Source organism: Gastrolobium bilobum, unplaced genomic scaffold (assembly GCF_033153095.1).
Source record: "Gastrolobium bilobum isolate Gb01-03AN ecotype WA unplaced genomic scaffold, APGP_CSIRO_Gbil_v1 utg3810, whole genome shotgun sequence".
Taxonomy (NCBI): domain Eukaryota; kingdom Viridiplantae; phylum Streptophyta; class Magnoliopsida; order Fabales; family Fabaceae; genus Gastrolobium; species Gastrolobium bilobum.
In genome coordinates this window covers 160037-183922 of record NW_026899073.1, presented here as the reverse complement: position 1 = coordinate 183922, position 23886 = coordinate 160037, and the positions used below count along the sequence as shown (strand labels likewise).

Here is a 23886-nt window from a genome sequence, read left to right as displayed (position 1 = left end):
AATTTAAAGAATCTAACAGTTGAAACTAAAAATGCAATGTAATGCAACTTCTGAATCATTTTTTGAGTTTCTGCAACAAATATGAAGTGCTAAGAAGAGTCGGACACGACACGTCAAATTTTTTGAAATGTAGATGCATCATAGTTCTTAACTATACAAAATAAATCAACAATGAATTTATAACTAGTTATTTCAATATTTTTTTCTCACTTCCTTTGTTATTATTGATTCATTTTGCATGTTTATAATTCTGAATAACATATATGACACGGCTTTTCAACCCTTAAGGGGGTTTTTGGTATGGGAGAAACTTTTTATTACTGGAGAAAAAAAATTGTCGAAATATGATAAAAAAAAATTATGCCCGGGTAAGTTACAAAAAGGTCTTTCACCAAAAAAAAAGAAAAGGTGTTTGGTAGGCAAAAAATTTGTCGGGAAAGTTGGGTTACTTTTACTAATGCTTTGTTTGGTTGATGATGAAATATTAATGAGAATATATAATGAAATTACCCAAACTTTTTCAGACAAGTTGTACTTGATATAGACTTTTTTAGGGCATTTTTGTCGACAAATAGTAAAAGATTTTTCTCCATTGTTGGATTTAAAAAATACCACACTTCAAATGACCATTTTTTTTCCATTGCCTAGTTCAAAACAAAAGTCATGGGAAAAATAATATATCGGTTTTTTATAACTTCAAGACATATCAAACATGATTAACATATTTTACCTACCCTACTTTTCGAACATTCCTATTAAATTCTCCGTACCAAACATCCTCTAAGTTTATTCAAATTTGGGTTATGTAACAGAAAACCTACTAAAATGTGACCCAATGTTTCCAAATCTCGTAAAGCCCATTATTAAGGTAAGGCAATCCGTGTGAATAACAAAAATGAGGTATTGTTTATGGGTTTGATATTTGTCATTTTAGATGACATAAGTTATGTTATTTTAGGAGAGAGATATACACAAGAAAAGAAAATCATGGGAGAGAAAGTTGGTGGTTTTTTTTAATTTAAATTTTAAATAAAAAATAATATTTTCTTGTGTCTGTCTCTCTCCTAAAATGATATAACTTTATGTCATTTAAAATGACAAACACTTTTTCCATTGTTTATTGATTAGCTTATTTTGGATTTAAAATAGTTTATAATTAAATTTTAATAAAATTTTCGTTGAAATATTTTTTTATATCAAAATTGGTCATGCTGTTAATTAATGTAATTTGTATTTGCATTCATGAGAAGTGATTTATGCAAATTTCTTCCGGTAGGGATAGCATACTTTGCAATTTATATTGGTTTTATTTTTTAATTAGGATTGTTATTACGGTTATGATAAAATAAGGCAATTATTATTCATGACTTAAAACCTCGTCACAAATTGGGGCTTAGCCCCTCTTTATTTAAAAAAAAAAAAAAAAAAAAAAAAAAACCTCATAACAAATGGTTTAAGAAACCCAATTTTGTTTCTTATTGAAAGGAGGGTAAGCAAATAACATAAACTTAGAATTTATTGGAAATACTTTAGATAAAGCATCTCAATGAAAAAAATATAAAAAAAGTTGTCTTATCTCTTTTACTTTCTTTTTTATTCAATGATTTATCGGAAAATTCATTTAATTCAGTTCTAGTCATGATAAATTTATGGTAATAAAAAAAAATTATTTCCAAAACTGGAGACATTTAAATCAAACAAGTTGTTTAAACAATTTATATATACAAAATTTTATTTTAAAAAAATGATATTGATTATTAATCTGGTTATTATAAAACGTTAGTTAAAACTGATAGAGACTAAGTGTGAGGAATAATAATTAATTCAACTAATATTAATGTTTTAAATTTTTTTATTAAAAATTGTGATATAGAACCCTTAGTTTGTCGATTAACCCCTATCGAAGCCTATCTTATTTTAATTTTCCTTCCTGATAAAATAAAAGGTAAGTTATTGGGCTTTTTCACCTCTTATTAATTAATTAATAATCATTTTGTCCCTGATTCGAAACTATTTACCAATCTGCCCATCTTTAATCGACTATCTTGCATTTTTAATCGACTAAATGGCCAAAACAGGCAAAAATGACTGTTGGGAGATTTAATCGACTAAATCTCCCTATTTAGTCGACTAAATCTCCCAACAGACAGCAAAGGAAAACAAGTCAGTATGATTTTTTAATCGATTAAGTAAGAAGATTTGGCTTTTTCACCTTTTTACCCTTTATTAATTAATTAATAACCATTTTGCCCCTGATTCGAAACTATTTATCAATCTGCCCCTCTTTAGTCGACTACCTTGCATTTTTAATCGACTAAATGATCAAAACAGACAAAAAATGGCTGCTGGGAGATTTAGTCGACTAAATCTCCCTATTTAGTCGACTAAATCTTCATATTTTACAAAAAAAAAATAAGTCAGTATGATTTTAATCGATTAAGTAAAGAGATTTAGTCGATTAAATCTCCCAACAACCGTTTAGTCGATTAAAAATGCAAGGTAGTCGATTAAAGAGGGGCAGATTGGTAAATAGTTTCGAATCAGGGACAAAATGGTTATTAATTAATTAATAAGGGGCAAAAGGGTGAAAAAGCCAAGAAGATTTAGTCGATTAAATCTCCCAACAACCATTTAGTCGATTAAAAATGCAAGGTAGTCGATTAAAGAGGGGCAGATTGGTAGATAGTTTCGAATCAGGGGCAAAATGATTATTAATTAATTAATGAGAGTAAAATGGTCAAATAGCCCAAGTTATTGTATAATCCTTAAAAGTTTGAATTTTGTACCAGTATACAAATTTTCTTAATTAACCTTCGAGTGTTCGACAAATTTGGAGAATGATATTGTGACAATCAAGTTGTGTTACTATCATGTTACTACCAATCAATCTCACCGTTTGATCGCTTATGTTGATCCAACGGTTATATTTATTTTCATCTTTGTATGATTATGATTCTTCATATTTAAAGTGAAAGCATTAAATATGAAAAATCATAACCATACAAAGATGAAAATAAATATAAAGTATTAAATTTGAGAAATCATGACCAGAAATATAACCGTTAGATCAACCTAAGCGATCTAACGGTGAGATTGATTGGTAGTAATATGATAATAACACAATTTGATTGTTACAATATCATTCCCTAAACCCTAAATCATGACCAGATGAAAATAAATATAACCGTTGAATTAAATAAATGATCTAACGATGAGATTCATTAATAATAACATTAACACAACATAGCTATTACAATATCCTTCCCCTTAATTATTTATTTATTTTCGAGAGGCGGAACCTCAAGTGGAAGTGAGGAAGTGCGAATGTGCGATTCTAGTGTATTTGTTGTACCTTTGTGTGCGTGTGGCGCACAAAGTTTATAGTTCCAATAAAAAACAGATCGAAAACCCGTCAACCCTCAGAATCGAATTGGATCGAATCTGTGAATTGGGGAAAGATGGTTACGAAGACAGAGGAGACTCAATTGAATAGGTTAGAAAATCAGGTCGATAATGGCGGAGGAGGAGCCTGGGAGTACCTCTGCCTTGTTAGGAAGCTGAAGGTTCGTCGTCCAGAGAAAGTCATGAAGCATGGCTTGTCCATCTTGAACGACCCCAAACGGAGATCCACTCTCGGCCCCGAAGGTATTGCTTATTCCCTTACTTACTACAGTGACCTAGTTTTATTAACTATACTTACTTTTATTGAATTGAACTTTTATCTATTGATTGCTTGTTTCTCGATGCAGAGTGGACTTTGTATGAGCAGGTTGCAATTGCAGCTATGGATTGTCACTGTCTTGACTTTGCCAAGGTTTTGATCTAAATTGATCTTGTGTTTTTCGATTAGTTTCTTTCACGTGTCATGATGACGTATACAACAAATTGTAAAATCCTACCCTTTATTTGGATATATATATGTCTGTATGAAATTCGCTTGTAATGCTGGCTACTTCAGGAATCTTATGTTTGGTGGTTCTAGTTTTCCTGGTTATTAATTTGAAATATTTGAAACTTTTTTTTTTTCCTTATCTGACTCTATCTGTACTCACTTGACACTTCTGTTATGGAGATGCTGGTGATGCTTGTGTTAGATGGTTGGTCATGAGTTTTAAAAGGAATTACAAACTTGAATAATTTTGTTTTAATGCATCATAATACTTGTACTACATAATTTAGCTTGTAAGCAAATCATTTTCTGGCTATTATATCATTTGCTAAGTTTGAGCCCTATTTTGGTCCCTTTTACATTGTCAATTATGTTATTTATTGTAGAAAATTAGAATTCAAACATGTTTCCGTTTTTATTTCCTATTAATTAGGATTGATTATGATTGATTAGGATTGATTATGATTGATTAGGATTAATTGTGATTGATTAGAATTGATTGTGATTAGGATTGTGATAGGATTGATTAGTCATCGCTTAGTCATTCTTAGCGATTCTTTCTTGTATAAATACTCACTCATGTAATTTATTCAATATCAATATACAAAAACTTCTTTTCAATATGGTATCAGAGCGGGTTCGTTCCTACCCTAATTCAAATCTGAAATAACCATCCAAACACTTCCATCACCGTCAAACACCTCCTAAACACTGCCTTGAATCTGTCCAACACAGAAACCTAGTTTACTGACCTCCGATCAAAAAAGTGAGGTGACCATTCGACTCAGAAGGATCCGACGAGTCGACCGCCGCTGGACCCATCGCCGTCAGCCGCTGCACGCGCCGCCTTCCAGACGTTTTTTTTTCCGTCGCGACTTGCACAGACCTTCTCGCCGGCTTCTCCCCTTCCTGTTCCAGAGGTCAGATCAAAAGTTTACAAAACTTGATTTTTCATCAACGGTCAACCCTTCTCTTTTTATTCATGGCTTCCTCAAAACACTCTTTTTATTACCACGAGCAACCTCCTAAGGCCACTAGTCATGTGGTCCAGCAAGGTACAACTTTCCATGTTGATAGTCAAAATCATTGGATCCTTGATTCTGGAGCCTCTGATCATATGACAGGTAATCTTGGCTTGTTTTGTTCATACACTCCATATTCTGAACCTTCTCGGGTCAAGATCGCCGATGGCAGTTTTTCCCAGATTGCTGGACACGGCACCATTAAACTTTCTGAGCTGATTACTTTGACATCAGTTCTTTATGTTCCTTCTCTGACTTGTAATCTCATTTCCATTAGCAAGCTCACCTCTGAGTTGCATTGCTTTGCTAAATTCTTTCCACATGGTTGTGTTTTTCAGGAACAGGACTCGGAGAGGATGATTGGCAGTGCTAGAGAGGATGGTGGACTTTACTACTTTGAGGAGGATGTGACTCATGAAGCTGTTTTCGTAGAAAAAAACTCTATGTTTCCTTTTGATTCATGTAATGATGTTATGTTGTGGCATCGTAGGCTAGGCCATCCAAATTTTATTTATCTTCAGAAGTTGTTGCCAAACTTATTTATTAATAAAAGTCCAAGTTTGTTTTCTTGTGATATTTGTCAACTTGCCAAGCATACTCGTGCTCATTATCCTTCTAAAGTTCACCATGACTCTTCCCCATTTTCCTTAATTCATAGCGACATATGGGGTCCAGCCCGTGTTAAAAATATTTCAGGTACTCGATGGTTCATTACCTTCATTGATGACCATTCTCGAGTTTGTTGGGTGTATCTTCTAAAGGATAAGTCCGATGCTGCATCCGTGTTTAAAAAATTTCATGCCATGGTTCAAACCCAATTCCAAGTTGCTATACAAATTCTTCGTACAGATAATGGCAAAGAGTATTTTAACTCTATTCTTGGAGAATATCTTTCCCAACATGGCATCCTTCACCAAAGCTCGTGTCCTGACACACCCCAACAAAACGGAGTTGCGGAAAGAAAAAACCGACATCTCCTTGAAGTTGCTCGGGCTCTTATGTTTACCACGAGTGTTCCTAAATATCTTTGGGGAGAGGCAGTTCTCACTGCCTCGTATCTGATAAATCGAATGCCATCTCGCATTCTGAAATTTCAGTCTCCTCTTTCTAGTCTTGTTCGTATCTTCCCTTCCTTCCGAGGTGTCTCCTCCTTACCTCTCAAGTTATTTGGTTGTGTTGTATTTGTCCATATTCCCTCCCATCAACGGTCTAAGCTTGATCCTAAGTCTCTCCAGTGTGTCTTTATTGGTTATTCTCCTACTCAACGTGGCTATAAGTGTTATTCACCCTCTCTTCGTAAGGTCTTTGTCTCTATGGATGTCACTTTTTCTGAGAATGACCCTTTCTTCCCCTCGACTTCTCTTCAGGGGGAGTCTATAGGAGTAGATGAAGATCAGTCATGGGAACCTATTAATGCCACAGTATTACCTCTACTTTTAGAAACAGGGGGAGCTACAGAATCCTCACCATCAGGAGCCTCCTCAAAATGGGGACAAGTCTATAGCAGGCGAAAGCCTCCTCAAAGTGTGAATAACCCAGAGCCTCTACACTGCCAGGATTCTGAACCATGTTCTAGTTCCAGCACCCCAATACTTGAGTGTCATGGTGAAAATGATCTACACTTGCCCATTGCTCTCAGAAAAGGTACTCGATCTGTACTACTCATCCTATTTCTAATCATATTTCATATGGAAAGTTGTCCCCAGGGTTTCGTGCTTTCAATACTATGTTGGATAGTACAAAGATACCGAGAAATATACATGAGGCTCTCAATGATAAAAAATGGAGGGATGCTGTCTTTGAAGAAATGAATGCTTTAGAAAGAAATGGAACTTGGGAGATAGTGACCCTACCCAAAGGAAAAAAGGCAGTAGGATGCAAATGGGTGTTTACAATAAAATTCAATGCAGATAATAGCATCAACAGATACAAGGCAAGATTGGTTGCAAAGGGTTTCACTCAGACTCATGGGATAGATTATCATGAGACTTTTGCTCCGGTTGCTAAAGTCAATACCATCCGAGTTCTCTTATCTCTTGCTGCCAATCTAGATTGGCCTCTGCAACAGTTAGATGTGAAGAATGCATTCCTAAATGGTGACTTACATGAAGAAGTCTATATGGATCCTCCACCTGGTTTTGAAAAGGGAAATGGATCAGTGTGTAAACTAAAAAAGTCTCTATATGGATTGAAACAGTCTCCCAGAGAATGGTTCGACAAATTCACACAAGCAGTCAAAAGAAGAGGCTTCATTCAAGCACAGACTGATCATACTCTCTTCCACAAACACTCTAAGGATGGTAAAATTGCTATTCTTATTGTATATGTAGATGATATAATTCTTACAGGTGATGATATTGAGGAATTGAACACCTTGAAGAAATTTCTAGCAGCTCAATTTGAACTCAAAGACCTTGGCACTCTCAAATATTTCCTTGGTATGGAAGTTGCTAGGAGCAAAACAGGTATCACTTTAACACAAAAGAAATATGTTCTAGATCTTTTGTTGGAAACAGGAATGTTAGGGTGTAAACCTGCTGAGACACCTGTGGAACCTAATACCAAGTTAGGTATTGAAGATGGAAATGAGGTGGATAAAGAACAATATCAGCGATTGGTTGGTAAACTAATCTACTTATCTCATACGCGTCCTGACATTGCCTTTGCGGTGAGTATGATTAGTCAATTCATGCACTCACCCAAGGAGAAGCATCTTAGTGCAGTCTATAGGGTGCTTAGATACCTCAAGAATACTCCAGGAAGAGGATTATTCTTTAAAAAGGGGTATAAAAGGACAATTGAAATCTACACTGATGCAGATTGGGCAGGCTCATCAGTAGACAGAAGATCTACCTCAGGCTATTGCACCTATGTGTGGGGAAATCTTGTTACTTGGAGAAGCAAAAAGCAAACAGTGGTTGCAAGAAGTAGTGCTGAAGCAGAATTTCGAGCTTTAGCTCATGGAGTTTGTGAAGGAATCTGGTTGAGAAGACTTCTTCAAGAGTTGAAGATTTCATATTCCCTACCAATAAAACTATATTGTGACAACAAGGCAGCTGTTAGCATTGCTCAAAATCCTGTGCATCATGATCGAACAAAGCACGTGGAAGTTGATCGTCACTTCATCAAAGAAAAATTAGATGATGGAAGTGTGCATTTGATATATGTTCCAACCAAAGAGCAAACGGCAGATGTCCTTACCAAGGGCCTACACCGTCCAGCATTCGAAGACTTGATTGGCAAGTTGGGAATGATCAATATTTACCTCCCAACTTGAGGGGGAGTGTAGAAAATTAGAATTCAAACATGTTTCCGTTTTTATTTCCTATTAATTAGGATTGATTATGATTGATTAGGATTGATTATGATTGATTAGGATTAATTGTGATTGATTAGAATTGATTGTGATTAGGATTGTGATAGGATTGATTAGTCATCGCTTAGTCATTCTTAGCGATTCTTTCTTGTATAAATACTTACTCATGTAATTTATTCAATATCAATATACAAAAACTTCTTTTCAATATTTATATTACTGGAATTGAGGATTTTCTGCTCTAGTCTCCTTCATATATGATGATAAACCTGCCAGTTTAAGATTTTAGGTCTTGAAGTTGATAATAATTTGCTTCTTTATCAGGATTGTACAAAGGTTCTTCGGAAGAGATTCCCAGAGAGTAAAAGAGTTGGTAAGTTCGTACTTTCTAATAATCTATGTCTTTCCATGTTTTGGATTTTAGTTAGTTAAGTGAATAGCACTATCTACACAACTGCCATTTGACTGACTTTACACGTGACTCCATATGTAAAAGGTAAAAAAAAATTAAGTGGCACCACCTGAACTCAGATAGAGCTCACTTGTACTGTTCTGCTTAGTTGCAAATGCAACAGTTCTGTAGTAGCATTACTCTGGCTAAATTAGTCTTATTTGGTGACATATGCCTTTTAATTGCACCCTTGATGCATCTATGCTTCCTATGCTCCTATCTATGAGTCACTGCTGTGCTAGGAAACAATTTCTTTTGACACTGCAATGTTTGATCTGGCAGCACTATTTTTCTGACTTGACCCCTTACATTTAATACTTCTAGAGTTACGTGATAATTTTTCCAACACATGCTAACTGCAATGTTTTCTTGTCCCAAAACACAAGCAATTGCATGCCCTGCCCTGATTGTCATTGCCCAGTTCTGGTTCTCTTGGAGCAAACTTAGATTAGGGGATGACTAACTTGGATGATTTGCATTTCATTATTTCAAGAGGGATGTTATGTAAACACATTCGTAAGTAGTTATCCAAATAAGTTTGTCTGTCCATATGCATGTTCTTGGTTCCCCTAGAAAAAAATTGATTTGTGGTAACTTATTATTACAGGCAAGCTGGAGGCTATGTTGCTTGAAGCAAAAGGGTCCTGGGAATTAGCAGAAAAGGCTTACACAAGCCTTTTGGAGGATAATCCTCTTGATCAAGTAAACTCGCTTAACCTTATGGGGAAACAAAAAAAAGAGGGAGGGGGGACAGTCAGTTAGTTGCTCAGTTACTCTATGTGATGAAACAAAAATCTTATAATAGTAACTTCTTCTTTGTCATGTTGTGTCACTTCAATTTGATGCATTATGTTCCTTCAGTTTTACCCCAAGTTTGGTTAGTTTGCTTGGGTAAAGAAAACCAAAAGCTTAAGTTATTTTCTTTTTGGCTCTGTTGTGCAGACCATCCATAAGAGGCGGGTGGCTATGGCAAAGGCACAAGGCAACATTTCTGGGGCTATTGAATGGCTTAATAAATATCTTGAAATGTGAGGCAGCTGTTAAAGTTGCTTTTTTCCCTTCCAAAATTAAAGATGAAAAGGAAAATGTTGTTTCTGGCTTACGTCAGAAAGAAGAACATGTATCTGATCTCTTTTTCTCATTTTAACAGATTCATGGCAGATCATGATGCATGGAGAGAACTTGCCGAAATATATGTCTCCCTGCAAATGTAAGATTTTTATTATATTGTTTCTCTTCTCTGAAAAAGTTATTATAGGAATTTATTCATGTTGCTAGTTATTTAGCCGCATTTGTTTATTTTTTGCTATCTGTCTTCCTGTTAGGTATAAACAAGCAGCATTTTGCTACGAGGAGTTGTTATTATCTCAACCTACTGTTCCACTACACCACTTAGGCTATGCTAATGTAAGTAACTTCTTTATGAACTGTGATTAATTTATTATAATCAAATCAAATGAAATCTGTCTCCCTCTCTCTTGTTTCTTTGCCCCTGATAACAGCACGGCACAGAACATTGCATGCTAGGGGTGTATGTATGGGAGTTAACGAGCAAGGGTCTTACTTTTATTGCACTAGAACATTATATTGACTCATGGTATTGCCAGGTACTTTATACACTTGGTGGATTAGAAAATGTCCAGACTGCCAAGAAATACTATGCATCTGCTATTGACTTGACCGGAGGCAAGAATACTAGAGCACTCTTTGGTGTATGCTTGGTGAGCTCTTTCTCCCTATCTTCCGTCTGAGTGTTTGTTTATGTGGTCCTGCAAGTTCATGTGTCCCTATGTTACAAAGACCACAGATGATATACTATATACTTCAACATCAGAACTATACCCACATTCTTGCATCTCCTGCCAGACTCTTAACAATGTTCCACATTTTCCAAACTTAGAAAGACGCATGATCAGTATCTTGTAAGCATCCATTGAGATCAAACACCCTAATTTTCTTGTCTTCTTGTAAATCATCAAAGCAGCATATGGTGGACCATAGCTACATAAATGTTTGATGAATGAAGTTATAGTCCCCGTAGAAGGCACAACTCCTTGCCTTAACATCTCATCAAACATCAAACATGAGAAAAGTAGTAATTATTCTAGTATATGTATCAAGATTAGGTTTACAATTATCACTCAACATCCCATTAAATACTCCATCTATTCATCAAAATCTCCAACTGATACGAAATTGAAAATCATATCCCATTATAATGAGATATGATTCAGAAGATGGTTGAACCTAGGTTTTAGTGGTTTCAATGAAAGTCATCTTTTAGTTCTGCTTTTGTAGATTTCAGATTTTCCTTCGTAGATGGTTGATTTTTTTCTTAACAACTACGGATTTTTGGATTCTCCTTTTCAAAACTATTCATTTATGTGCCTTAAAATTGAGTTTTGCTCCTCTCCAGTGCACCTCTGCTATTGCACAGATTACAAAAGGGAAGAGCAAGGAAGACAGAGAAGGATCACAAGTACAATCTCTGGCAGCCAAAGTATTGGAGAAAGATTACAAGCAGAGAGCTCCTGACAAGCTTCCTCAACTTACAACTGCCTTAAAGAGTTTAACGTTGTCATCATGATGCTGCATTTCCTTAAGACTTTTGTTATTTAGCCACTTTTTGACATTTTCTTAGATTGTTGCCAGCTTGAATCGACATATTTAGAATTCCCGTCATTTTCTTCTTAATATTAAAATGAAAATTCATATTGTTCTGCATTTTACCTTCGGTAGTGAGTATTTATTTAGAGACATGTAAAGTTTCGATTGCCCCGTGGATCTAAAAATGTTGTCAGAACTTTCCTCATGCATAAGATCGGGTATAATTTGTTTTGACATCCTTTTACTTTTTTTGTGTGGCTATACACATTAAGTTAAAAGATTTTTGTTTCTTTTTAATATTTTTCTTTTGGGTTTCATTTAACATAAATAGTAACATTATGCTTTAAAGATGCGCCCCGTCGTTCTGTGAATGTATGCCGGTCATGGGGTTTGGGAGAGCCTTTTCTCTTTTCTTGAAATGAAATGATGTGGATTGGGGCTGCAAAGTTTGCTCTGTCTTCTCTTTCTTTGACATTGCTGAATGTCACATCCCGTTGAACCCTGTTTTTAACATCTTTCAACGCGTGCTGACTTTGTCTGGTCTCCTCTTGAATGTCTCTTTCCCCTTTTATTCCCCTTGTTTGCAACTGTCTTGGTTGAATGAGTGTAGCATTTTTAGGGAAAATATTTTCATTATTCTCGTTTTAGCACATCACTCCTAATGTCGATAAAATTACAAACTTAATTGCACTTATTCTACTTATTTTTATACTTATTAATGTCATCTAAATTTTATTTTTATTACCAACAAAGTCTAGTACAGTTGGTAGATAGTTGGACTTCTTAAGCATGCTGACAGGAGTTCAATTCTTGACCGTGTTATATGGAGAAGGCTTTGTTAAGAGAGGTTTATCCACTTAATGTGATCTTCCGCCTCAAAAGGATTAGTCTTCGAGTGTCGGCCGGAGAATATATTGAGAAACCAATAAAATTTTTTACTTTTATCTAGTTTCACTAAAGGAGTATCAGAGTATATATTCCCGTAATGAGATATGCTCAATTTTAGGAAACGCAAGAACCACGAGAGGCCTAATCAAATTCGAGGTGTCGCCTACGAGTTTGAAAATTGTCAGACGTGCGGGCTGTAACAATGACCAAGCAGCCAAATTGTTTGAGACTATTATTAGGGATTTTTTTTTTTAATGCTAGGAAAGTACCGAATTCGATATTTTTATTTTTTTTAAATGGGAAATTTTTTATCCGATTATTCCAACACTTTACCTTTTTTTTCCTCTGATCCCCACTTTTTTTCATTTTTAGGAGGGATGTATCTACTAGGAGCGCCCAAAATTTGTCCTATTATTAGGCTGGCTGAGCTTGCATTGTAGCTTACGGCTCTTGGCATTCGATGCCCTTGAATGATAATATCTTAATTTGTTAACGTGTTCGCCAGCTCAACGTTAGTTGATATTGGAGAGATTCTTGTGCGGGCCTACTTCCTAAATCATAAAGTTGCTCTTGAGGTCAACCCACTGACAATTTTTTTTTTTTTTTAATATTTCAATCGATTCATTGCTTCGCAACTAATTTGATTTGAGGCGAGTCTAAGATTAAGACTTTAAATTCCTCCCAAAAATAGTACTGAGGAAATTCAAACACATATTCTCACCCCACCTGATCAGCTCCAACTACCACCATTTGGTGTCAAATTCTATTTTCTGTACATAAAATGGAGGTTAGTACCAAATAACTAAATTATACGGCTATGACCATATTTATTGATACAAATCGATTCCTTTGACTTAGGATCATTAATGGGCAGGATATATATATATATATATTCTATTTTTACTTATCACTTCAACGAGAGACTGAATTATTTCTCGAATGATTCTTAAGACGAAATACATTTTTTAGTAATTAGATAAATTCCTTGTGTTAGACTAGACAAGGGTGTAAATGAAACGGGCTAAGATTAGATTTTGACATAAATAGATAAAATCATGTAAAATATTATGATATTGTCTGTATTTAAAACTAAAGAACCTAGCTTAGACCTATTTAACACTATCAAATCTTAAAGACTTGTCAATAATTAGAAAAAATATATATTTAATAATAAAAAACCTAGAGGAGACCTATTTAATCCTATCAAATATTAAATACCTATTAAGAATTAGAAAAATATGACAATATTATATAGGATAATTTGTAAGTTTATAGGCCAAGCCTTGTAAAAATAAGTTTATTTTCTATTTTTTAAATAATTTCTTTAAAAAAATAAAATTGCTTTATTTTATTAACTATATTAGGTTTGGCATGACGTGACATAGACAAGGCCGTAGGCCTTTGATAAATTGTCTGACCCACTTATATTCTTACAAATTCATATATCAAATTATCAACAACCAATATTTAAAGGGAAAAAAAATGATGACATTACTATTCTAATTTTTTTTATATGATTATTAATAATCTTTTTAGATTATTGTTATACAAACTTTATGTTTAATTCAAATTAAAGATCATGTAATGTTATTCTCGCATGGTCGCATAAAAAAAATCAAAAATAACATAACTCTCATATCAGTAATTTATTTTTTTCTGTTTTTTTTTTTCTCTCCAGTAATGGGGTACATTCAATTTTCAACTTTGTGAAACCTTATGATTTATGATCAAATATAGGGTTGAAGACTTCTCAAAAAAAATTTCTCCTATATACAAAAAAAAATATATGGGTCCCATTGAAAAAATAAAAGAAAAAAAAATCAGTGGAACCTACGTGTTTGTTGTATGTGTAGGAAAAGAAATTCTTTTATATAATATGAGAATTCTTTGATCCAAATGTCATAATTTTATTTTATTTATCACAGTAGTTGTGACACTAATATCGTCCTTGTACCCCAAATGTTCTCAACCGAAGACTCAATTTAGTGATTTTGAATTAATAATTTTGATAATATTTTAATCTATCAAATAATTTTTTAGTCACGTTCTTGAGAAATTCACTTTCTCATCATATTCTTAAGAAGAAAGTTATATTTATAACTTATTTTTATTTATAACTTCTTACAATCATATCTTAATTATTGATTTTCGTCAATCAACAATTATTATTTATTATGAATTAATAATTAATTAATAAATTTAATTTATTAAAATAATAACCGTTGATTGACGAAAATCAACAATTAAGATATAATTATAAGAGATTGTAAATAAAAATAAATTATAAATATAATCTTCTTCTCCTCTTAATAATCATAATTTCCGGGCACAAAATTTTTTCATCTATCAAAAGCACCTTAAATTTTCCGTCCCTAAACGGGTTACTGCTTTAGTGAAGCAATGCCACAAACTCAACTTATACTTGACCATATATAGTTGAAAAGCCGTACGACACCGAAGGCATGGTGAGTTTGTCGGAAACGCTAAGGACGCAACGAGGACATTTTGACACATACGGGGCTTGAAGTACTAAAAGTAAGTTGAACACGTTCACATGCATTATTCAGGTTCAAAAGTGTTACCCGCGTACACGTACAAATTGCAGCTTTTTGTGGTCTCCCGTCCAAACAAATCTTCTCCTACTTAAAAAGTAAAAAAATTTGAAGAGAAAAATATTTTTTTAAAAACAAGTGTCATCTTTTGAATTGAAGATGCATGATACATTCGTCAAAAAAATTAATTTATTATTTTTTAATAAAAAATTATGAATATAGAGTCGTTTCGAAAATAATTATGAAAATATAACATTTAAATACGTCCACATGAGACGTGTTTCAATGGAGAGAGACATGGCCATGTGAGGCGTGACCTACTTGGAAAACACGCCCAAGATAAGCGTGACCAGGAGAGAGACACGCCCAACAGGGGCGTGACCTCCCTGGTCTATAAAGACCTCATTTTTCACCTTTTTCTCATTTCATCATTCACTTCCTCTCTCTAAACCACTCCTCCAACTTCTCTCTATATTTCTTCTGGAGTATTTTGTGCAGCGAAGCTCTGTCTCTCTCATGTAAGTCCTTATTTATTATTTATATTTTTTATTAATATCAATAAATATATGATAGTTATTAGTGACTTAGATTATTGTTAGTAGGTTAGAAAAATATTAGTGACCTATATAAGATAATGATTAGTGAATTAGGAATTAGATAGGACAGACAAATTAGTTAGTTACTTATAAATTGGTATATCCTGGTGCTAGGAATTAGTTACACACTTAGGAATTAGTAAGAGACTTATAAATTAGTTAGAGACAATTAATAATTTTATATGAATGACACTTGCAAACATATTGACCTTTCAATTAACTACATTGTAATTAAAGTTTGTAAAACAATAATAGAGTAGGCAATATTAATTTAAATTTATTTTAAAATATTTAATCTATTTAAATATAAATTACAATAATGTAATGTTCTTTAATTTAGTTTTATTGATGTTAATGTAATTGAAATTAATATAACTTAATTCAATTCAATTAAATGCTATTTAAAAACGTGCAATTAAATCTCATTTAGTGTAATTTAATATAATATCATTAGTAATTTGTGTATAATTTTTCATTTGTACTAGTATTGTATTATTGCCCATTCGTCTTCGTCAGAGTCGCTGCGCTCTGGATCCGATGGTGATACTGAGTCATCTGATCCTTGTATGCATGTACTTCCTGGACCATATAGGTGGGAGGTACTTCGTAATAGGACACAACGCACTCACGTTTCACAGCTTGTGTGGAATGAGGATAAGGTAAGGGAGTTAAAGACGAGGCGCGGGAAACTTCAGGGGGGACCCCATCATGATGATATATAAGACATCGTCGCTGACTATCTGACACAGGCTGGTTTCATTCACGTGGCCCGTACGAGTCATATTCCGGTATGTAATTTTTAAATTACTTAATGAAATTACCATTACTGAACTTTCTATAATTGTTGTTTTTCTTTCAGATCGATACCGCCCTGATCAGTGCTTTGGTTGAACGGTGGAGACCAGAGACACATACGTTTCACATGACGCAAGGAGAGATGAAAATCACATTACAGGACGTGGCTGGTATACTTGGTTTGCCTACTAACGGGCAGGCAGTTACCGGACCTACAGCGTTGGATTGGACCGCTGTGTGTCAGCATGTTTTTAGGACTGCCCCTGTTGCAGGCACAGACATTCACGATGACGATCTACGTATTTCATACGTAGATAGAATATATACTGATTGGGGCCTAGTTGCACACTATCCTGATGAGGTAATGCGTTACACCAGGGCACATATTTTGCGGCTATTAGGCTCGTGGCTACTGTGTGACAGATCGGGAACAAACATATTCAATCACATTTTTGCAATAAGTATGACCAGATAAAACTTGTCTAGAAGTCGATTGACCCCTTTCCACGCAATATTGGACCAATCTACTATATGTAAATTTTACCAGTCCAGTAATGGGCATGTTTCTTGCCCCCTTTAACACCCTGTTTATGGATTCTGACAGGTCTGTTGTCATATGCCCATATCTTCATCCCTCAAGGTCATGTGCGCGCGACCACTTTTCCTTTGGGATGGCATCAATCCAATCCGCAACCTGAGTGCTTATGCCACGAAATCGTGCAAGCACTTTCTCAAAATCCATCATGCAAAAAGTATACCCTGCCAACATTAAAAAAAATAACACAATTGACGATTAACGGAAAAATACATGTCAAAATTGATGAATTTGACTGTGCAACATACCTATATTCATCATGGCCGCTTTCAATTTGTCATTTCTAAACCGTTGATTAAAATTGCTAGCAATATTTCGAATGCAATACACATGAAACGCATGGGGTGGCAGCCAAGCAGAATTATTCTCTACAGGCGATAATATGCTAGCATGCCGGTCTGAAATTAGACATATATTCTGCGCTTGTGTAACGTGCAGACAAAGATTGGCAAGGAAGTATGACCAAGCCTCCATTGTCTCACCCTCAACAACGGCAAATGCTATTGGCAGACATTCATTATTACCATCTTGAGCCGTGGCAATCAACAACTTTCCCTTATATTTTCCGTATAGATAAGTGCCATCAATTTATATCATTGGTTTGCAAAAATTAAATGCCTCACAACATTGTCTGAAAGTCCAGAAACAACGAAGAAATACGCGTTTTCCCGGGACCAACTGCCCACCAACAAAACAATCCTTTGTTTGAATATTGTAAAAGGAACCTGGTGAAAAACGAAGCATATATTCACACCACCTGGATAAATATGCATATGATTCTTCCCAATCACCGTACAACATTTCCATGGCTTTCTGCTTCGCATACCATGCCTTTCTATATGAAATTTTGAAACCATAAGAATGAGTTATCCTCTCCTGGATCAGCGCAAAGGACACTGATGGTTCTTTTTTTATCATCTCTGACAAACAAAAGACGGATATATACATTAACAGACAGAACTACAGGTATATCAACCAAATTTTGTAATCAGCTTCATACTTTGAAATAACATACCTACTACAAGTGATGCAATAACGTCAGAATCAAGTTGTCGATGATCTTGAGAATTATGGTCATTCAAGCAATTGTGATCCCCACCCTATTTCGTTACCTTCCAATTTTCACCATACGTTGGTTTAATTACCCTGATCCTCCATGGGCAACCTTGGACATGCGCACAACATTTCATGTTTAACTTTGTAGGCGTGCTCTCAACCACAATTGCTTCTTGATGCTCCTTCATGAGGTTGCGCTTGATTGCCATTTAAGCCTCTTTTTTGGATGTAAATTGCTAGTTAACAAACAACTTTTCCCCCAATTGCCGTGGACCCTGGATTGAACCCGAACTCTGCGTACATGATTGTGCCTCACTCGAAAAATCCCAATCAATATATATGTAATGTGGAATTTCAGACCAAAAAGGAGCAACAAGTACATCGTCTGCATGTACTACGTAATAATAATAATAAACTTGAATTATTTTCTTAAGCAAAAATCGCAGCACGCAAACATGAATAGTTGTTACATAGCATACCTTCAGGTATATTTGGTACTTGACTCGAGATTGTGTCATGATGTACTACGATACGAGACTCCCTCAAATCATGCCATGGTTAAAGTTGAGTACCCGACCTGCCACATTCTTCGTCGTTGTCCGATGCACTCGCATCCTCTGCAAGAAGACGATCCTCCAAAGCAATATTTTCCTCATCATCTTCCTCATAGTCCTCATCCATAACCCAGGTAGGGGTCATGTTCATCTTCTACAACTCTAAGAAATTATTTCTAGACTGGTTCAAGAACTCTTCCATTACCATATCGATGTCTTCGTCATCGATCACTTGCAAACTAATGTATTGTTCACGTTGCGATAATCTTGTCGTGACTAGAGTGATTGATTGATTGTCTTGAAGACATAATTTTTGGCGTATTTTCTGATGCAGCTCAACAACCGTTGAGTTCCGTTTAATACGTGATGACCTTTTCTCCCCTACATAAACAACACCACGACGACCTTTCTCTTTCCTACCGTTAAAATATAGAACAACACGAATAGTATTAGAATTCAAACTTATTCTTTAAAATTAAAAAATAATAAGATAAAACGAAATATGAGTAAAAAAGTGCAAAATATCAATAAACAAGTGCAAACTACAAATAAACAACTGCGAAAGAATGTGGGAGTTTAAGAATAATGAGGGAGAAGAGTTGTGAAGAGTGTGTAGAGGGGTGAGTGTTTAAATAGGCTGCAGTTGGGTCACTCACGCCCAGAATGGGCAGGACCTTCCGCTGGAACACGTCCAATGTGATCGTGTCTTCCTGATAGGTCACGCCCCTAATGGGCGTGTCTCTCTCCTCTTGGTCACGCCCCATGTGGGCGTGTTTTCCCTGTAGCTCACGCCCATCTTGGGCGTGTCTCTCTCCATTTGAACACATCTCATATGGACGTGTTTAGGTGCTATATTTTCATAATTATTTTCAAAACGACTACATATTTATAATTTTTTAGCCCTATACACTCGTCGTATAAAAAATGATCTCGTTATCTAGGGTGCAGAGCAGTCCTTTTTTTACTTAAAAAAATGCCATTACTTTTGGTCAACTAGTACTCTTGACAATTCCATTTCTAGGGCACTTGTAATAATGTTCATGAACTTTTTTAAGAAAGAGGCAAAGGTATTATATCTTACACTATAATATTACCCTTTCTCTTTGGGTGACAACTAAATGTTGCGCTGAAACGCCGTTGTTTAAACTGAAATGCTCATAATTCATAAAAACTAAATGAAAGCCCAATTATAGTCAGGTTAATTAGTGATCACCTGGGATTAGGCATGCCCCCATACTCTACTCAGTGAAGGAAATAGAAGCATAAATTGTTTGTTAGCCCTCAAAAACAAAAACAGGAGTAGAGTTAGTGTTTAATTACAGCTACTGGTATCATTAAGTTAGCCGAGGGAGAGAATGGGGGTCATGTACAACCTATACGTAAAATACGCCTGAAATCCCAAAACTAATGCATTCATGTCAATGTCAATAAAAATGACTTCATATAAGTGTCATGTCAAATATCCTAAAATTGTGCTCCTAGTCTTAATCCCAAAATCAGTACTCTGTCATAAATAACTGTGCTCCTAGTCTTAATCCTTCCGTGTTCATAAATATCCTTCCCTTTCTCGAGTTGGGGTAATTCTATCCAGAAAGTAAAAATAAAAAACACAAAACTTCTTTGCATCACATGAATTCTTCAAGTCTTGAAATGGAAAACTGGAACATGCAACCTGTAATAACTTCATTAACAAGGCCTGTAAACTTTTGTAAAATACACGAGTCCCAGCAAGTCAGCAACTTGTTTATGACGGGAAACAAATATTTCTCATTTATTACCACCAAACAGGACAAACACAAGACTTGTAATCTTACAGTCAGTGATCAAATCTTAGAATGGCAAAAATTCCGTTTGTTTTTATCACTTCAGATTTCCCTAGTTATATTCTATTTGCTCAACGTACTGGTGTTAAAAACATAAATATAGAAGCCATTCATTTGTCTTCACCTAATAACTTAAGTTTTTGTTTAAAGAGACATAAATGCAAAGATATATATAATGTTATTTACAGAAATCCTATTCCACAAGCAGAACATCGGCAGCAAACTTTCAAGGCAATCACCAATTTTTTTCTGAGACTAATATGATGTAGTGATTTTACATTGCTCCATCTTATTACCTTGCAGTCATCCATTTTGACTGCACAGTTGAGGTCAGTGGTTCATGAACTTCATCCTTGGGAATTGTACTCCTAAAGCAAGGATAAGTGGATAATGCTATCTGAAATTATATACATCTGATTTGTGCAATCACTTTCTGCTAAATGAAGGATTAAAAAATAGGATAGATATATATATATATATACATGAAAACTACATTCTAAGTTACCAAGAACATAGTATGAAGAGCAGACTGATAAGTGGGACTGTGGGAGTTAACAGGAAATACTTGGCTAGATAATTGGAAACCATAATAAGGAATTCTCCGCAAACAACAGGTATTTAAAAAGACTCTCAAGGGTATCAAAATTTGGAGATAGCCCCGAACGATCGAAACAGGGATAGATACGGATGACAACCCTTAGGAGTATAAGTACATACACATGTATACATGTACGTGTTAGATTTTGTTCTGGATTAGTCCCTGGCCCCCACATAAGCCCTTTGCCCACTCCCCTCCACTACAAGTCAAAGATGGCACAATCAGTAAATATTAAACCAAATAACAACTCTTGTAAGGAAATCCCCCAAATCCATGGCCCCTTAATCACATCTCAACAACTATAGCAAAGCCAACACTCCATGTCGCCATACATAGGCAAGGGGCTTCTCCCTCATTCAGGGGAGATGTATGCTTCTAACTTCACACATTCTATCTAATTCACATACTGATTTGAGTGTTACAATATCTACGGGTACATCATCCCCTCTTTCCCAAACACACGGAGAAGCCGCCGGCTACTACCATTTGATCTCCGTCCATGGAAGCTCAAACACAATCTCTCACTACGTCCAGGTGAAATTTCCTGAACAGATTTCATTTATGATTTCAGGGATAAGGGAATCAAAACAAAATACCTATATGCTAAAAAGATTAACAGCATAAAAAAGACTATGCAGGAGTGTGAGAGTTACAGCTTGTGCTGGAGTATGAAAAGAATGACAGACAATTGTATCACTTAATCATACAACAAATAAGCTACAGGGCTAAAAAGAGATAAATATTGGTGATTTGGCTATGACAGGTCTAATGGTAACATCATTGAACAGCAGAGCATTGTTACAGGGAGTTGTGACTTACATTAGAGGTCATGATGAGCAGAGGATATCCCATCAGGTTCAGCAGCAGAAAGTTTTTGCAGAGACAACAATGATTCACAAGCCATGGCAGACTGGCAATCGTCTTCAGAGAGTAAAGTAAAATGATATCTGACCTACTAATATGTAAATATATAATTGGCCAAAGTCACATACCCAATTTGCTAATCATTATCAGGCATCAGAGTAGGCAATTCTATTTAAGGCAGGGAATATTCATATCCATGCGCCTTACATAGTGCATAATACAAGTACTAATCTTCCATAGCCTGATGATAGCTTCACCATCTCAGTTCCACGAAGCATAGAAGAAAGTCTCAAATGGTTATTAAAAAAGAAAGAAAGAACAATGACATTCATTGTAATTTGGTGATCTTCATCTTCAACCTCAGCTCCCCTATGCTTAATACACTTTTTTGCTAAAAATATTTGTTGTACCTTCGTAATAACTGGACATTACCAGTTTGGAGTTGTAGCCTTACATATTTGATAAAATGAATTCTCAATGCTATGAGTTAAACTATATGACAACAACTGGGAATTATAGGCATAAACTGACTAATTAAAGGAGAATAAAGATGTGCTTGAATAACACAGGAAACAAACTTCAAACTTTGTAGTTTTAGTAATATGGACCACAAAATTAATACTTGAAGACAAATTTACAGCGATTTGGAAAATATTGTCTCCGATCTGTTCAAATAGCTCAGCTAAATTGAGAGTATGAATTTAACATGGGGAATGAGAGAAACAAAATGACTCATTTTTTAATCAACAGTATTTTAATCACATTGTTGAAAAATCAAAACTCACTAAGAGGTCTATATGATGCATTTCTGCATCTCTACACGTTCTTCCAAGCATACAAAATAAGCGAGAAACCAAGACCCTGCAATTTGGTCTCAGAAAATCTCTGAGAGAAAGAACTCTGCAACTGATTTGCTTCGGAGAGGGTTTGGCTAGACCACAACTTATCAGCGGAGAGGCTTGTCCTGAACATAAAGACAGCATTTGCAAGAGATGTACCAAAGAGCCAATTATGGACATCCCAGAAAACTTCTACGGCAAGGCCATCTACCAGGATAGTATGATTTCCCCTGAACTTCCACCTCAATCGCTTCACTTGCATCACAGTTTTGCTGTCTATGCGAATGATAAGGCACGGATCACTAGCACTTGTAGTGTCACATTCAATCACAAGATCGTGAATTCGACCATTGTCACAAAATACAACCTTGGTAGCATACAACTTCTTACCAAAAATATGTTCTTTCTTGGCAACTAAAACAGCATTGGAGGGTAAAGGGATGGCATTGGTCTTCTTGAAAGCTTCTTTCCTCAAATCCCCCAGAAGAAGAACCATTTGTCGATCTACAACAACTCCTACATAAAATCCCTCCAGTGGTTCAGGCCCAGAACCAAATTTAGCCGAAGAAAGGTCCCAACATACATCAACTTTACAAGAATACCCCTCTAGACTCTTACAACCTTTCCTCTTGGAGAACACCCATGGTTTGATATCCACCTTACAAAGACATTGACTCGAAGAGTCGTCAATCCCAACGCTGAGGCCTTGCCCCATCAAATTTTTACTCCACGTGACAGTAATCATGCACGATCTACCACGTATCCGGCATTGATAAACACAATTAACCAGATTCTGGGCAGTTTTACTGGCGCTCGAAGACGAAGAATCAGCTACTTGAACTCCATTTTCACCAAAACAAGAAGGAAAATCCTTCATTCTTTATTTATTTTTTATTTTTCCCCCGCAAAAGCAGCTTCAATTAAATTCAATTCCAAAGCTTTTTCTCTTCGAATATTTCAACAAACATATGGTGCCCAATTTTGCAGTGGACAAAAACACTCACTGAGGAACAAGACAGAACTTAACAGAAACGAATTTATGACAGAACCTTACCTTAACTTGATCAGAGACACAGCAAGACCCATCTCAGACATGGTTAGAGAAATTCAAATGAATATGGAAATGGGGTGTTACTGTGTTAGAGTTAGAACCCATGAATCCAAATTGAGAGAAGAGAGTGTTAATTCAAGACAAGTTCGGGGAATGTAAGGAGTAAAACAGCTCAGATCTGAGAGAAGCAGACAAAAAAAGCAAACTTCTTTCACTGTCAATGCCAATCAATGTATTCTCTCTTGGGTGTATTTATGATTTTATTTTTATTTTTATTTATTTTTCTTCATGGAGTTAAAGTTGGGGAAAGTGCATGTTATAGGACTCAGGAACGGTTCCTAGGACGTGGATCCCACAAGCTCGTGCAAATGCAAGCACCATCTCACACAT

The 23886-nt window shown here is 35.4% G+C and overlaps 2 protein-coding genes across 3 annotated transcripts; one reads left to right on the top strand and one right to left on the bottom strand.

Annotated features, from left to right (window-relative positions):
• Positions 1-3301: 3301 nt before the first annotated feature.
• On the top strand, positions 3302-11405 carry LOC133286928 (uncharacterized). 2 transcript variants are annotated; one of them, XM_061484434.1, is made up of 9 exons: positions 3302-3645; positions 3750-3814; positions 8564-8600; positions 9286-9380; positions 9621-9706; positions 9829-9888; positions 10004-10085; positions 10286-10399; positions 11095-11405. In XM_061484434.1, exons 1-9 carry the CDS (start codon positions 3459-3461, stop codon positions 11263-11265), a joined length of 897 nt encoding a protein of 298 aa, XP_061340418.1. In that variant the 5' UTR covers positions 3302-3458; the 3' UTR covers positions 11266-11405. The 2 variants fall into 2 exon arrangements, with proteins under 2 accessions (XP_061340418.1, XP_061340417.1); XM_061484433.1 differs by having other exon boundaries at positions 3304-3645; positions 8552-8600.
• Positions 11406-22320: 10915 nt separating this feature from the next.
• Positions 22321-23632, bottom strand: LOC133286968 (uncharacterized). Its single transcript, XM_061484508.1, has one exon. It carries the CDS (start codon positions 23320-23322, stop codon positions 22423-22425), a length of 900 nt encoding a protein of 299 aa, XP_061340492.1. The 5' UTR covers positions 23323-23632; the 3' UTR covers positions 22321-22422.
• Between the last annotated feature and the right edge of the window lie 254 nt (positions 23633-23886).

What these genes read in the sequence shown, in the direction of transcription:
- LOC133286928 (XM_061484433.1), top strand. Translation starts at nt 3,459, where the DNA reads ATGGTTACGAAGACAGAGGAGACTCAATTGAATAGGTTAGAAAATCAG. An exon ending in CCCAGAGAGTAAAAGAGTTG is followed by an intron (nt 8,601 to 9,285) that starts GTAAGTTCGTAC and finishes TTATTATTACAG; the next exon opens with GCAAGCTGGAGGCTATGTTG. An exon ending in CACTCTTTGGTGTATGCTTG is followed by an intron (nt 10,400 to 11,094) that starts GTGAGCTCTTTC and finishes GCTCCTCTCCAG; the next exon opens with TGCACCTCTGCTATTGCACA.
- LOC133286968 (XM_061484508.1), bottom strand. Translation starts at nt 23,322, where the DNA reads ATGAAGGATTTTCCTTCTTGTTTTGGTGAAAATGGAGTTCAAGTAGCT.